Here is a 15,325-nt window from a genome sequence, read left to right on the forward strand (position 1 = left end):
AGCAGTACATGTTTATTTAACGGAAGTGTATTGTGCAAGTAGGCCAACGGCACTAGTGTATTTTTTGTCACAGAGGATATTTTTTACTACAGAACACCCCTAGAGGACAGGACAGCATTGATTTCTATATAGTCTTTAACTGCTGTAATAGGGATGCTTGTGGTTGAATTGGTGACAGTTTGGCAGCGTCCCCTGTGTTTGAAAGTGGAGATATTGTAACAGCGCCCCCTGTGTTTGAAAGTGGAGATATTGTAACAGCGCCCCCTGTGTTTGAAAGTGGAGATATTGTAACAGCGCCCCCTGTGTTTGAAAGTGGAGATATTGTAACAGCGCCCCCTGTGTTTGAAAGTGGAGATATTGTAACAGCGCCCCCTGTGTTGGAAAGTGGAGATATTGTAACAGCGCCCCCTGTGTGTGAATGTGAATACAATGTAACCGTGCCCCCTGTGTTTGCAGGTGCGGATGTGGTCTGGGCAGTGATCCTGGGTGTACTGCAGCAGACGTGTTGACTTGATCGACAGCTCCTCCACTCCCACTCCGCTGACTGACACCAGCCATGGAGCTCGAGGCAGTTGCTGTGGGTAACCTGATCGATTTCGACGTGTCGCCGTGTCCCGAGGGGATGCCGGGCGCCCTTCCCGGCGCTCTCGCCGGGATGGACTTCCAGCAGCCGCTCCTCCCCGAGCCGCTGGCGCCTATCCTCGGCTCCGACGGCGACCGCGGCAACGACAGCGAGGCGACAGAGTCGGCGGACAGCGAGAACGAAGGAGCGGAATCTCCCTCCCACCCCTGGGGCTCCTCCCGCCGGTCCTCCTCGTCCAGTCACAGCACGGAGGAGGGCGGGGCCGAGGTGGCCGAGTGCAAGGAGTTCATGAAGGCCTACGTGGAGAAGGTGTTCCATGGCAGGTAGGACAGGGGCTGACTGGGTCCCGGGAGGTTGGTGTTTCACGCCCCCGGTGTAGCCACGATAAGATCTGCTCAGCTGTTGGGCTCTTGAGCAAGGCTCTTAACCCTAAATTGCTCCACAGGGAGTTGTTGTTATTGTTGTTGTAATACTATATAGAGACAGTGGCGGCAATAGAAATCAATGGGGAAGAAATTCTGCCATACGGGGAAGCAGTTTCACTCACTGCATCTGCTCATTTGTGTCCGTGGTCACATGCCTAGTCACATGCACAACAAAGAAAATGCTGTGTAAATTACATGCCATGGTGGATGAACCAATGATAAACACAAGGGCACAAAGATTTTACCAGAGATAAAAACATCTAGATTTTTGTCTACGTGCTTGAGGAGGAGCATAGATTGAACATCAGGATACGGGCGGATATATTTTTAATTTGCTGTCCAATGGGAAAATATAGAAAAAATATAGGTATCACTAGGCAGTGACTTCATATCAATTGGCAAAACTGATAGCTCGAAAGCTGGCCCCTTGGTCTGGGAACATGGAAAAGGTTGGATAGTATTATATGTTGGATTGGGGGGGGGGGGGATCTGCTGTAGACCAGAGATCTCAAACACCACTGTGTCTGCGGTTTTTGGTTTCCTTCCAGTCAAACGGTGTGTGGACTCGAGCCAATCATGACATAATTTAAGAGATTACATGGCAAAAATCTGCAGACACTGCAGTGCTGGGGGTTTGAGATCCCTGCGTTGAGCTCTCCCTCTCCCGTTTCGGACAGGGGGGAGTTTGAGCAGGAGGAGAAGGCTCGCTTTGGAGAGCTGTGCAGTGGAGAAAATGCAAAAGGACGGGAATGGTTCGCCAAGTACGTCAGTGCACAGGTACGTCCATGCCCAGAGTGCAACACTGGGTCTTCAGAACACAGGGGCTTCAGAACACCAGGGCTTCAGAACACCGGGGCTTCAGAACACTGGGGCTTCAGAACACAGGGGCTTCAGAACACCGGGGCTTCAGAACACCGGGGCTTCAGAACACCAGGGCTTCAGAACATAGGGGCTTCAGAGCACTGGGGCTTCGGAAAACTGTCTTTAGAAAACAGGGTCTTCAGAAAACTAGGGCTTCAGAAAAAAGAGGCTTCAGAACACTGGGGCTTCAGAAAACGGACTTCAGAAAACAGGGGCTTCAGAAAAGAGCGGTTTCAGAGTAGAGGGGCTTCAGATTGTAAATCTGCTGTTACTAGTTAGCTAGCTAGCAACATAAACAGATGCTTGTGGTACTGGGACTGACATCCCTTCCCGATGCCCTCATATATGTAGCTGTGTTTTGCTTGAGATACTTCATCTAGCAGCCGTGCCAAGTTACAGAACATCCATACATCGGTGTAGGTGCCGATCCTCTTGCGGGCTCTTGCAGACAAACACTGTGGAGTACCTGAGTCTTGGACTGCTGTGGGTGCATTCTGATGCGATTAACCAACGTGTCGTCTTTTCAGCGCTGCAACTCCAAGTGCGTGTCAGAGCAGACCTTCTACAGGCTGGTCCAGTCGTTTGCCGTCGTTCTCTTTGAGTGAGTTTCAAGTTTGTTTTTGGTGGGGAAAGTGTTTATGTTCCCACGCAGTTTGCACAGGATCCACTGTATTGCTAGAACTTGCATTATTGTGTAATATCTCCCTCTCCCTTTCCTGGAATAATTGCGAAAACCAACTATGTGCAGCTGTTGCGTCCTCCAGTCCTGGGAGCATGGTGTCTCTGTCAATGCTGTGGCCTGCTGAAGGGATCTCAAACTCAAATTCTGGAGGATTATTATTGGTGGGATTTCAGCCCTCATGCTTCATTTAAGTCACCAAAAAGGTTGTTTCCAGGGCCTGAACTGGCTGCAGTTTGAAAATAAACCAGAAAACCCTCTGAGACTGGAGTTTGAGATCCCTGGCATAAGGGATGTGGAAAGGTGTGAAATCCAGGTGGTGATTGCAATACATGCTACCTCACAGGTGCTACCAGATGGACGACTACAGCCCAGCCAAGAACCTGATGACAATGTGCTTCACATACTATCACATGGGTAAGGCCTGTTCCAGCCCAGACTGCAAAAAGGATGTTTTATGCTGAGCCAGCTGCAGCGAGTCAGCCTTCTCTTCTACCTACTTTCCGAGTTGCAATAGAGGCTCCATCTTGTGCAAGCCTCTCCCCAAGACTATGGTAGGGGAAACAGTGAGGAGCCTTTGTGCATCTGTGTTTAACTGCAGTGTAGCATAATAGTTAGGGAACTGGGCTTTTAACTTAAGGGCTACAGATTCCAGTCCCAGCTGGAGCACTGCCATTTTACCGTTGAGCACTTAATTAAATTGCTTCAGTAAAAACGCCCAGCTGTATGAATCGATCTTATGTAAAAATGTCATCTGTGTGAGTCACTCTGGATAAGAGCATCTGCTGAATGCCAAAATATTTGTGTGTGTGTGTGTGTGCGTGTTTATGCATTTAAAAATGTACGTAATATCAGTTGCACTTGGGCAACAACCATCATGATGACTTATTTTCATTGTGGTCCTCGTTGTACTAGACATTAGTTAGCACAGGCAGGACTGACTATGTGTCACCAACATTGAAAGGACAATTCATGCAGTGGGCTCCAGAATTAGTGGCACCTCTGATAAATCTTCACAAAAAGTGCTGTTATCTAAAATATAATACAATTATGGTATTTGCACATATTTATTTATTTGTTTTTCCAACATGCATAAACTAGTACGCTTCATTAATGGAATCGTCTGGGGACTGTCAGGGAAGTGAAGTTTGAGGTAAAACATAGTCAATTCCTGAATCCAGCAATTTGACACCCTTGTTTAATGTTTGGCACTCTGAATACCAAACACTGTTAAACTGTTAAAACCCTTCACTTATCCAACATGTAAAATACATTGATTTGATTGAATTTCTTAATTATTATCAAAGACATCAATTATCAATTAAATTGCCAAGGTTGAGCCCGTTGAATCAACCTTTATGAAGATAAACTCACATGCAGATTCAAATTAAAATGTTATTAAATTGCAACATAAAAATCGATGTCTAAATCTAAAGATGAGGGACAACTACCTTAAACAAAGTAACAGACATAGACAATTAACAGTCACATGAGAAAATAATGAAAGAAAGTGCCAAACCCCAGTGTGCATCCCCCAAGAGTGCCACAAAACTGAAATGAAAACTGAACCCAAAGACCAGAAGGCAGCTGTAGCTTCCTTTTTCACTGATGAAAAATGTGAAGTTAAGGAAGGTCCACATTATTTTTTTTTAAATATCTATTTTTTAGGCCTTTTTTTCAGCTTTATTGGACAGTATACTATAGAGAGACAGGAAGAATGGGAGTGAGAGAGGGGAAGACATGTGCTTAAAACAAAAGGGGGGGAGAACCTTGCCCTCAGAGGGGCACAGCTGGAAGCTGGAAACTGGGAGAGGCAGAACTGACTTCAGTAACTGAAATGGCTATCTATTTATTAAAGTTCCCTTATGTTGTTAGATGCAGGACTGAGTAGTAGGACATTGTCATCAAAATATTCTTGATTTTAGTCTCTTTCTAAGGAGACCAAACATGAATATTCTAAGAGGTACTCAAGCTCAGTTATTGTATACCTCTAAAATAAGAGTTTCCTTCTGCTTCTAACAAAAGAGGTGATACTTGCAGACAAATACAGTTAGTTGCAACCTGCACCTTCAAGAAACATGTGTTCCATGTAACAAAACCAAATTGCACCGCGTTCTACAAGCAATACTAAAATTCTTTGCAATTGAATGGATCTCTATGGGAATGGGGTGGGTGGGACTAGATTCAGCTGTAAATTATGCTAATATAGTATGGAACACATTTGTTCGCTAAATGGCTTCAAGGGTGGAAGGTATCGAATGAGCGTCAAACCATTGTGCTGCTGCCAGATATGCAGAATTGTTTCTCCTGACGAATCTTCCCGTTGAATGGAAAATATATTCAGGAGAAACATATAAATGGGACTACATTTAAAAAGTGCTGTAATTACTACATGGTGAAACCGAAATAATACCCTTTACCCACTTTGACCACGTATGAATTTATTTTGAATTACAAACAGAAAAAGCTGAAAAAGACAAGGTGACCCCAAACTTTTGAACGGTAGGTCATATGTATGTGTTTGTGTTAAGCCTACCCTCTGCACCTCAGGCAGGTCCCAACTGTCCCCCACGGAGCTCCTGGAGCGCCCTGCGAGCGGCATCGACTCCTACCTCCGCAGCGCCAACTCATGGCTGTCAGGCAAGAAGGACATCGCCGAGCGACTGCTGAAGAACACATCCGCCAAGACCGACGTCAAGGGCTTCTTTGGCGGCCTGGAGAGCAAGCTGAGGGGCCCTTCCGCACGCAAGACGGGGTGAGTGCCTCACCTCCCCCAACACAGTGCTTACGGTGCAGTGCAATAGGCTGGGTGGCCATGGCAAGCAGGGATGGGTTTTACATACATGCATGTGAAATATGTATTTGCATGCATGTATTTCTTATGCAATACCATTTGCGTATCTACTTTTTTGAAAGTTTATATCTGTATGCCACCTGGGAAGCAACTTGTACCTCAACTGTTTTGATAGTGGTTTATCGATATAACATTTTATAGATATTATATTTATCATTTGTTACAAGATTCAGTATTGTGCATAAGTCTTAGGCACCCTAGATTGTTTTTCATATAAATGTGGTCTTAAGTGTATTTATCTTTTATCTTTTATATTCTCCATTAGTGTGTCAGTAGAAAAGAGCAAATTTGAGATTTCTAGACATAATTTTCCAAAAAAGTGAATGTTACAGAGAATATTTTTTATTTTGTTAAATAAAGTAACATATTATTTTTGAAAGCATCTTGGCTTTATGGACTTTGCACAGTACTGTACATGTATTGTATTTTTACCCGTGCCTGGCAGTAGGGTTAGTTCTATTAACAGTGGCTGTTTTCCTAAAGGATTACTTCAATTTTCTGGGGGTTTTTATGTTATTTCAGTTTTAATGTGCTTTCGATTGGCCCAACACACACACACACGCACACGCAGATCAGAACTGCAAATCAAAACCATATGCTAAAATTTTAATAATGTCCAAGACTCCAGAAAGTTCCCTGTCCCTTTAAGAAGTTGTTGTTTGTGGCTTATGCCATTTTCCACAGAGTTTGTATTTAGTTTGATGTTGAAGGTTGAAGCTCCCATAAAACATAACAGCACTCAGCAACGCTGTTTCTTCTCTTCATCTCTTCTCTTTTCTCCCTTCAGAGATGCAGAAAGCCCGGCCGAAGAAAAGCCCAAAACACCTGGTATGTGCCTTCATCTATAGCATGTCCAACGTATCTCTGTTATCCTGCCTGTTCATTCTCCTGCACTGACTGTATGTGCTCGTTCTCCTGTACCTGACTATACCTGTTCGTTCTTCTTTACCTATGGTGCAGTCCGTATTTGAACAGTGACACATTTGTTGCTGTTTTTGCTCTGTACTCTGCTTTGCTCTGCATGTATTTCACTTGCTGAAGACCAGACTGAAGTCAAATAGTACTGAAAACAGCGTGCCAGTACAGGCAGTCATTGATTGTAAAGGATTTGCAACAAAATATTTAATATGATAACTTTATTTCAATTTGTGTCCGATTACTTTTGGTCCCATAAAACTGGAGGAGCTATGTGTAAAAGGGTCTGTAATTCCTTCGTGGTTCACTCAATCTGGATGCCTTACATTAAAGCAGAAAGTCTGCACATTAACCACATAGTGATTGTTTTATTTCAACTGATTGTTTGCTGGAGTATAGAGTTTGTTTGCTGGAGTATAGAGTGAAATATGTCACTGTCCAAATATCCTTTAGCTAAATCAGGGGTGCAGAACTCCGGTCTTCAAGGGCCATTCTGTGTACTGGTTTTTGTTCCAGCCAACTGCCTTGTTTTTAATTTGCAGACAGCTCTATAAATTACCCTGGTTAAAACCTGTACATAAGCACAGTAAAATCATTAGGATACTGTAGCTGTAGCCGGTACTCATACACATGTCAGATAATAAAAATATGATTAAGTCAAATAAATAATTAAGACCAGAAGTTGGCACAAAATCCTGAAATGGATCGGCCTGACCTGACTCTACTTGCTTGTTCTCTTTTGCCTAAGTGTACCCCACTCATTCCCCTGTTCCTGACTCTACCTGCTCGTTCTTCTTTACCTAAATCCACCCCACTCATTCCCCTCTACCTGACTCTACCTGCTTGTTCTTCTTTACCTAAATCCACCCCACTCATTCCCCTCTACCTGACTCTACCTGCTCGTTCTCTTTTACCTAAGTGTACCCCACTCATTCTCCTGTACTTGACCCAACATGTTCATTCTCCTTTACCTATTATGACTTTACCTTGTCCCTGACTCTACCTGTTCACAGTGTCTCCTGAGTCTCCTGAGGAAAACAAGGGGGAGAAGATCTACCTGTACACACACCTGAAGCAGCAGCCCATCTGGTAGGAGTCATTCAGGCGATCACAGTTCAGCTGAGGATAAAAGTTCATGGTTCTGATAGGGAGGGAGACATTTTGTAAAGGAGATGTCTAAACCACATGGCGTAAAACTTGTTGCTTATGTGACAGGCACACCTTGAGGTTTTGGAACGCAGCATTTTTTGATGCTGTCCACTGCGAGAGGAAAAAGAGGTCGCCGACAACAAGGTGAGACAGGTGACAGGTGGTAGTACTTCTCTCTGAACTCTCACTCTCTTTGCCTTCATTTTTGGACTATTGTATACAGTATATATGCTAGTCTTGAGAAAGAAGACAATTGTATATGTTATGTACAGGGCTGTGTGTGTGTGTGCGAGCGCATGTGTCTGTGTGTGATTAATGATATTGAAGTCTCAGAGTGGTGCATGTTGGTATGTGTGTTTGTCTGAGAAAGCAGATAATTGTTTATGTTGGTAAGCATATCAGTAGTGTGTGTGTGTGTGTGTGTGTGTGTGTCTGTGCATGTATGTATGTGTATATATATGTGTGTGTGTGTGTGGATATATTTATTGCAATTGTAGTGTGTCAGGGTAGCCCATGCCTGAGATAGGTGGAGAGTCATGCAGAGAGAAGAATGTGAAGTAGTACTGAGTGCATCAGCGATTGTGTGAATGCGGTTTACATGCACTGTTACACGCAGAGAGAAGAATGTGCAGTAGTACTGAGTGCATCAGCGATTGTGTGAATGCGGTTTACATGCACTGTTACACACAGAGAGAGGAATGTGAAGTAGTAATGAGTGCATCAGCGATTGTGTGAATGCAGTTTACATGCACTGTTACATACTGGCTTTCTCTTTCCTGTTCTCCTGATCTGTGCCTCACACTTTGCATGCAGTTCTAACCCTTTGTTTCCCTGTGTCCTGCTGCCCGTCAGGCGGACGTCCGAGGAAGAGAAAGGAGAGAGGTGTGTCCTTCATCATGTCTGCTCCCCTCATCCCTGATAGAGGGAGGGCGAGAGAGGCAAGGGGAAGGTGAAGAGAGAGAGTAGGAGGCAGGGGAGTGAAGGATTGAGAAAGGGAGAGACGGGAATAAGGGCAGGAGCAGGGGATGAGAAAAGGGAAGAGAAGAATAAAGCAAGAAGGTTGGAGAAAGGAAAGAGGAAGAGCAGAAGTTGAGGGAGAAAGTGGAGGGCAAAAGCGAAGGGAGAGTGAAAAGGAGATGGTGAGTGGTGAGGAATGATTGGCGAGATGGAAAGGGGAAGTTTAATGTACTGTAGATGTGCCATGAATGGGTGTAGCTGTATTAACATGTCATGCAATTGTGTTATATTTATTCGTGTAGATTAATGTGGATGAATAAGAGAAACTTGTGGATCAGCAAGGCAGGTAGAATAAGAGGGTGATAGGAGGCTTGTATAATGCGCATGGTACAGTACAGCACTGTTCCGTATTTACTTGTGTGGCAGTGCTTGAATGATCAGCAAGCCCACAATCTCTTTTCAGGGCCTATGATGTCAAAATCCTGCTTTATATTGATGGTTTTGATGAAACAGTATTGTCAGGCTTGGGCCCTGGCAGTATACAAAAAAATAGTTTTATGAAAATATGTTGGGATGTTTTAAATTTAAGTAAAAATTGAGGCTACAATAACATTGTTTTACAGAAAATCCAGCACAACTGTAAAAATAAACACCAAAAAAACATCAATTGTATTATGTGACCGTCACTGGCTTAAAGTATTAAGACTGTTCTTTCAGTTGTGAACTGTGGCACCTCCTGTCTTGGGTCCAAAGTAAATGTTGTTCAGCATTTAGCTTTTGCGGACAGTTCTACTGGAATGTTGCAGTGACCAGAGGGAAACAGCTGATCAGGCTGTGCGATTTATTTAAGAGATAATTGGGTAAACTTCACATGGCAGTGAATATTCACCATAATTGGGTAGAAACAACAACAGACGTCTTCTTTCCTAGCTGAGGGTTTTGGGCCGAGTCATTGTGGTTTGCCTGATAGCAGCTAAAGGTTACACAGTCTCCGCTCCCTGGTGAGCCTAGGTCACTGCCTTGCTGTGGCTAGAGGGGGATTTGTTGGGTGTAGTGATAGCAGGGCTTTGGAAGCATTCTTACATAGAACTCTGCGCTGAATTGGAGCAGTTGAGGCAGGCCAAGGTCTGGATAAATAGTGGGAGGCAGGGAGAAGTGGGAAAAGTGTGTTCAGCCCCAGCCATAGGCCACAGCAAGGGCATGTGTCTGTAACTGTCAAACAGTAGGACAGTAGAATTAGCTTTGTGTTTGTCCTGTCGTATCCTAAGCTTAGTAATTGTAATGTAATGTTATCCATTATGAGCTACACGGTAGAACTGATCCGATGTCAGCATTCCTACTAGCTTGATGGCATGTTGGGTATTGAGGTGATGTTTAGTTTGGTGAAGTATGTAAGGTTCTGTGCTCTACTTCACGTCAGAGGTACAGAATCAATAAAGCTGAAAGGACTGCCAATTGAATTTTGGGTATTCTCTCTGTACAGCCCAGAGCATGATGGGAATTTCCTTTCCACAACCCACTGCATGATGGGTATTCTCTCTCCATGGCCCCCTGCATGTTTTTGGTTTCTTCTCCACTCCATAGCCTCTGCTGAGTAATGCATTAAATGTAGCCAATTGAATGACCCCTCAAATGATTTCAGAAAAATACTCTATTTGGCACATTTGTCATTTTCATAATGGAGAAATCCAGCTCTCTACAAATCTGTGTCAGTAACTGAATTTTTTCCTGAGTGTGTGTGTACAGTATGTGTGTGGTAATGTGTCATTGGTTCGTCAACCTCTTTTAGCCCATTTAAACAGAAATATTTGCCATCTATTGCTGAATGCTTTTGGAGTGAAATCATTGCTTTGGATGCTGTCTCAGTCTTAAATATCACTATCAAATATCAGAGGCTTGTCGATTTGTTTTTTGTTTGTGGGTTTTTCTTGTGCATGCTCAATGCATGCTGTCCTCTCATTGGTCTAAGCTCCTCATGTGACTATTACGTAGAAATCATGGAGAAGCTTTAGAAGGAAATGTCTGTTACATGCAAGTAAATATGTGGTATTTTAATCGCTCAGGGTCCTCAAAAAACCCTTTCATTTCATCGCCATTTCGGTGTCTCTTGTCTAAAAAATGTTCATGTTCATGTTTGATCATGTTCAAATTGTTTGTGGGACACAGGCTTAGAAATCCCATCTCAATTATTATATATAAAACGCAGAAAAGAAATATATAAAAGAAGACTTTTTGGTCTTGCTGGCCTTTCTCAGAATGCGGTAAAAAGTGTAATAGTTTCAAAATCGCAACATTAAGAAACAGGAAGGAGATGATCCACCAGGAGGCCAAAATAGCAGTTTAGTCAAGGTGCCCATTTCCTGTCTCTGTATGTTTGCCTGCATCTGAGCTTCAGTTTCCTATCCCCTGGTATGGCATTCTTTTTAGTGTAGCCGTGATAAGATCCGCACAGCTGCTGGACACTTTAGCAAGGCCCTCTACCCCACACCGTCCCTGCTGTCTAATCAACTGTAAGGGGATAAAACGTGTCAGCTAACTGACAGTAATGTAATGTCATGTAATGGACCTTAAAGGGTCCATTGATCTTGGCTGAGCCATGGAAGTGGTGCGCTCATAGCGGAACTAGACGGTGTGCCTTTGGTTGCCATGACGCCTGACCTCTAACCTCTGCCTCTTTCTTTTTCTCTAGGGAGAAATGGTGTCACATGACTCAAGAGGAGAAAGAGGACAGCTCAAGGTTCGATGAGAACATCACCTTCGGCCAGCTGGGGTGCGTTCGCGCGTCTGTGTGCGTGTCTGCACATGTGCTCGCATACATGCATTTGCGTGTGTGCGTGTGCTGTGGACTTAGTGTGGGCTTGGTGTGTGTTGGCAAATGAGGGAGAGTAATGGTGTCTTTGGGCTACGGAGTACCGTGTGTACGATAAGCATCTGTGAGGTTTGAGGTCAGGATTTGCACAACAGGGTGGAGGGCGGCATGGTGTGGTATTAGTCAGAATAAGGATGTGTGCATGTGGGTTACGCAACAATTCCCATACAACTGGGTCTGCCTGGCTGCTGTGTATTCAAGTATTATATGGAGTGGTTTGGGATTTGAGATTATTTCTGATTGTGTGTCCGCTTTTTTTGTATCCCTGTATATCATGTGGCACTCTGCAACTTTCTGGTGTGTGTGCCTGGCTCTTTATTCTTAGCATGTGCGACTGTGTATCTCTGTAGCGGTGGTTTGTGTATGTGTGCATTTCTTTTGTGTGGTGTATTAAGAAGAAGTATGATACTGTGCTTGTGTAGTGTGTGCCTACTACAATAGGAAGTCATTTGTGGTTTGTCTTTGAAGGACGTTTACACACAACATGCTGGCCTTTGGTCTCAGTAAGAAGCTCTGCAACGATTTCCTGAAGAAACAGGCCGTCATCGGGAACCTGAATGAAGGTAACGCGCCTCTCGCTTCACAGCCACTGACAACCAGTTATTTATTCACTCATGTCTTTGCCATCCCTGTCATTCATTTTATCACATCATTTTATTTATTTTATTTTTAATTTCCATTGTACGAAATGAGCTGTACACATGAAGATTGATTGATTGACATTATTGGCTGAAATGGAGAACCAATCAAATGGTTCACTGAACTTGTATGGAACAACATAAAGTCCAATTGCTGAAAGAGCTCAGATTTCCAAAAAGCAAAAATAAAATTGAGGTTTTTCATGCCCAATATTAAGTAATAGGTCAGGTTTGCCCAGTGAGAAATGATCTCTGAGTACCTTTAACTGAGGCCCATGACAGGGTTCATTTAGCTTGTATAAATACGGAGTACTCACCCTGTGTATTTGTCTTTGTGTTCTACTCTACCAGAACAGTACAAGCTGCTCAGTGACCACATTGAGCAGATGGCTACAGAGTGATGTGGACCTGCCCTGCTCAACCTCTGAAGACCACCTGGCCTACATCTGCTTACCCCTGCTCAAATCCACTTCCTCTCGCTCAATTCCCTTTCCTCCTGTTCACTTTGACTTCCTTCTGCTTAGCTATATTTCCTCCTGCTCACTTTGACTTCCTCCTGCTTAGCTCTATTTCCTCCTGTTCACTTTCACTTCCTTCTGCTCAGCTCTATTTCCTCCTGTTCACTTTGACTTCCTTCTGCTTAGCTCTATTTCCTCCTGCTCACTTTGACTTCCTTCTGCTTAGCTCTATTTCCTCCTGTTCACTTTGACTTCCTCCTGCTCAGCTCTGCTTCCTCCTGTTCACTTTGACTTCCTCCTGATCAGCTCTGCTCCCCCCTGCTCACTTTCACTTCCTCCTGATCTTTACTTCCACTCATTCCCCTCTGCTCTTTTCCACCCCACCTGCATCAACTCCGCTTGCTACCGTTTCCTCTGGGTCAGCTGCTCACCCATACTTCCTCCTTCCTATGTCTTCCTTCTCTGATATACGATATACCTGCAACCTGATCGGGCCTGTTCCTAAGTGACCCATAGCTGCAGTCCTGAGGTAGGGAAGGGAGAAAGAAAGAACAAAAGATAAATAAAGAGAGAGAAAGAAAGAAAGAAAGAAAGAAAGAAAGTGAGCAGGGGCTGTTGGTGACAGGAAGCTCACACAGTGTTCCAGGTATGATTCTGATTAAAGCTTGCAGGACCAGTGTTTCCCCATTCCTGCTCTGACAGACTGTGCCCTCAGTATGCTGGCAGCTTTCCACATGCCCTCACTTTAACTGCATCATCCGCCCTGTCCCAAACTGACACACTGAAGCATCAGCTGGTTGGATACTGATTGCAAGTTGTTACAGTTGCAAAGGTCACCTGATTAATCTGTCCAATCCCAACAAGATGTTTTCCCCTCCCTTTTTCTTCTGATTGGTGGATACTTGTGCATTGGGTTTTGGGTCAGAACTACCCCCCTCAGAACTACCCCCCTCCTCAATGTATCACGCGATAGAAAAGGCACTGTATGTATTTTAATTTGTTTTTGTTATGGTTGTTATCAGTACTCCGATGTGTTTCAGGGGAATGCATGAAAGAAGAGCCACTCCGTTCTGTTCAAAGTGCCTTTGATGCATCAGAAGGTACCTCTCTGTGGAGTTATTTTAGATGCAAGCTTCAGTGTTAAAAAGGATGGATCCTCCTTTTCCTGCTGATTGGTGATTGAAAGAGAAAACATGTTAAACAGTGGAACAATGAGTCCTATCTCTTTTTCTCCTTTGTGTGTGTGTGTGTGTGTCTGTGCGCGTGCATGAGAGAGAGAGAGTAAGAGAGTGTGTGATTGTGAGTGCCCTTTGTAAATTCTCGAAATTAACATGTAACCATGTGTTATGCAAATAGGGCATGATCCCTGGTCGAGCATTCAGTGTATTTGCAGAAATCAGGCCACTAGGGGCCAATAACGGCACTTCTCAGAGAAGCCCATTAAAACTGGCTGTGTAAATGACGGTTTAGTTTTTCCAATGGGTTCATACTTTTCAAATATCAGACCTCCATTTTCTGCTTCTCCGTCTTTGAGGAGCAAGGGCACTTATATAATGTACATGTGCTGATTCTGTAGGATGTACATGTTTTAACCAACAAAGGAAATATTATCATTTTCGTGCCCTGATGGCTCTTGCAATAATCTTGGACAGGTTAAAGGGACGAACTGATTTCTTACTTGTTTATTTATTCGTAGTAATGAAATTGATTTATACGTATCTGCTGTACCTGTTTTAATGTGTATATATAAAAATGTGTGAATATATTTTGTGCGTGCAAAGTCCCGTTGTTGCCTTTGGCTTCTCACCATAACTCCTCTTGTCAATTTGTCAGTGTGCAGTTTTGGAAAAGACTTTGGTGAATCTGATGCATGTTTTAATCCTATGTACTTAGCTGTTTTATCTATGGCGTCATGTCGAAGAAAGTGTAAATCCATAGATGTTACAAAGTTCTTAGATATGACTTTCTGTTCTGTGGGCCACTGGCTTCATAGTAGAAACAATGTAGTACAGTACAAACCCGACTGGCCCACAGTTTTACCATAGAGATATTAAAGTGACATGCTGCAAGAGTGTATGTTCGCTATGTAGACAATGTACTTGTTGTTCTATGGTGCTGTAGTTTGTAGACATACTCAATTTGCTGAAGCCGTTGCATATAGCCGTGCATTGTGTAGGTGTGTGTTTTATTAATGTGTTGTAGCTGTGTTGTGTTACTGTCCTCCTTGGTTACCGCCAGTCCCTCCATTCAAGTCATTGGTCTTGTCATTGTTGTCTGCTTGTGTTGTTGTCAAGGGAATGCCATCAATCTCTTGTTGCCATGCAAACACCATGTCTTGTTACCTGATAAGAAAAAGCATAAGTCTCTTGTAGCTATTGGAAAATTCTCACATTTGTGTTTTTGCTAGCTGCTATGGGAAGACCTGCCCCCTGGTCTTGTTGCTATAAGGCATCCCCTCCAGTAGAGGGCAGAGTAATATTCTATAGGAAGTACGACTAAGCGTATGTCCTATGTGCTGTCACGTTATCCTCCTGCATCATGTCATATCTCAGAATGCACAATGATCTCTGCATGGAAGGTCATACTAATCAAAGCAAACCATGATTATAAAGATGTATTTTTGTGTGTCAAATCTGATGCAAGTTTTAGAAACAGTCACGTGTTGAAATAAAATTATTTTGTAACATGACATTTCTTAAAGTGTATTATTCTGTTATACCAGAACTTTGTGTCTGCAAGTACATTTCTTGTGTAACAATGTCATGTATGCGAGTGATTTGCATGATTACGTGAGGTGTGTGGTGTGACATTGTGACTGTGGGAGGGTGTGGCTCTATTACTATGAGAGTGTGTTGTGTGGTCCTCCCTCCTGGTCCTGGAGAGCCTCAAGGTGTGCTGGCTTTTGTTGTCACTCAGCACTTAATTGATCAATTAAAG

General features: G+C 43.5%; 1 protein-coding gene across 2 annotated transcripts in view; it reads left to right on the top strand.

Moving 5' to 3' along the window:
- Window positions 1-15,077, top strand: part of kiaa0513 (KIAA0513 ortholog) — a 20,532-nt gene extending 5,455 nt beyond the window's left edge. The window contains exons 2-13 of one of the 2 annotated variants that reach the window (XM_061246178.1): window positions 457-906; window positions 1,686-1,785; window positions 2,397-2,470; window positions 2,895-2,965; window positions 5,099-5,303; window positions 6,190-6,230; window positions 7,331-7,406; window positions 7,533-7,610; window positions 8,319-8,348; window positions 11,113-11,193; window positions 11,761-11,855; window positions 12,282-15,077. In XM_061246178.1, coding sequence (XP_061102162.1) covers window positions 557-906; window positions 1,686-1,785; window positions 2,397-2,470; window positions 2,895-2,965; window positions 5,099-5,303; window positions 6,190-6,230; window positions 7,331-7,406; window positions 7,533-7,610; window positions 8,319-8,348; window positions 11,113-11,193; window positions 11,761-11,855; window positions 12,282-12,331 — 1,251 coding nt within the window. In that variant the 5' untranslated portion in view covers window positions 457-556 and the 3' untranslated portion in view covers window positions 12,332-15,077. The remainder of the gene's footprint in view (window positions 1-456; window positions 907-1,685; window positions 1,786-2,396; window positions 2,471-2,894; window positions 2,966-5,098; window positions 5,304-6,189; window positions 6,231-7,330; window positions 7,407-7,532; window positions 7,611-8,318; window positions 8,349-11,112; window positions 11,194-11,760; window positions 11,856-12,281) is intronic. The other variant, XM_061246179.1, reaches the window with a different exon arrangement.
- Window positions 15,078-15,325: the final 248 nt, after the last annotated feature.

Source organism: Conger conger, chromosome 6 (assembly GCF_963514075.1).
Source record: "Conger conger chromosome 6, fConCon1.1, whole genome shotgun sequence".
NCBI classification, from domain to species: Eukaryota; Metazoa; Chordata; class Actinopteri; order Anguilliformes; family Congridae; genus Conger; species Conger conger.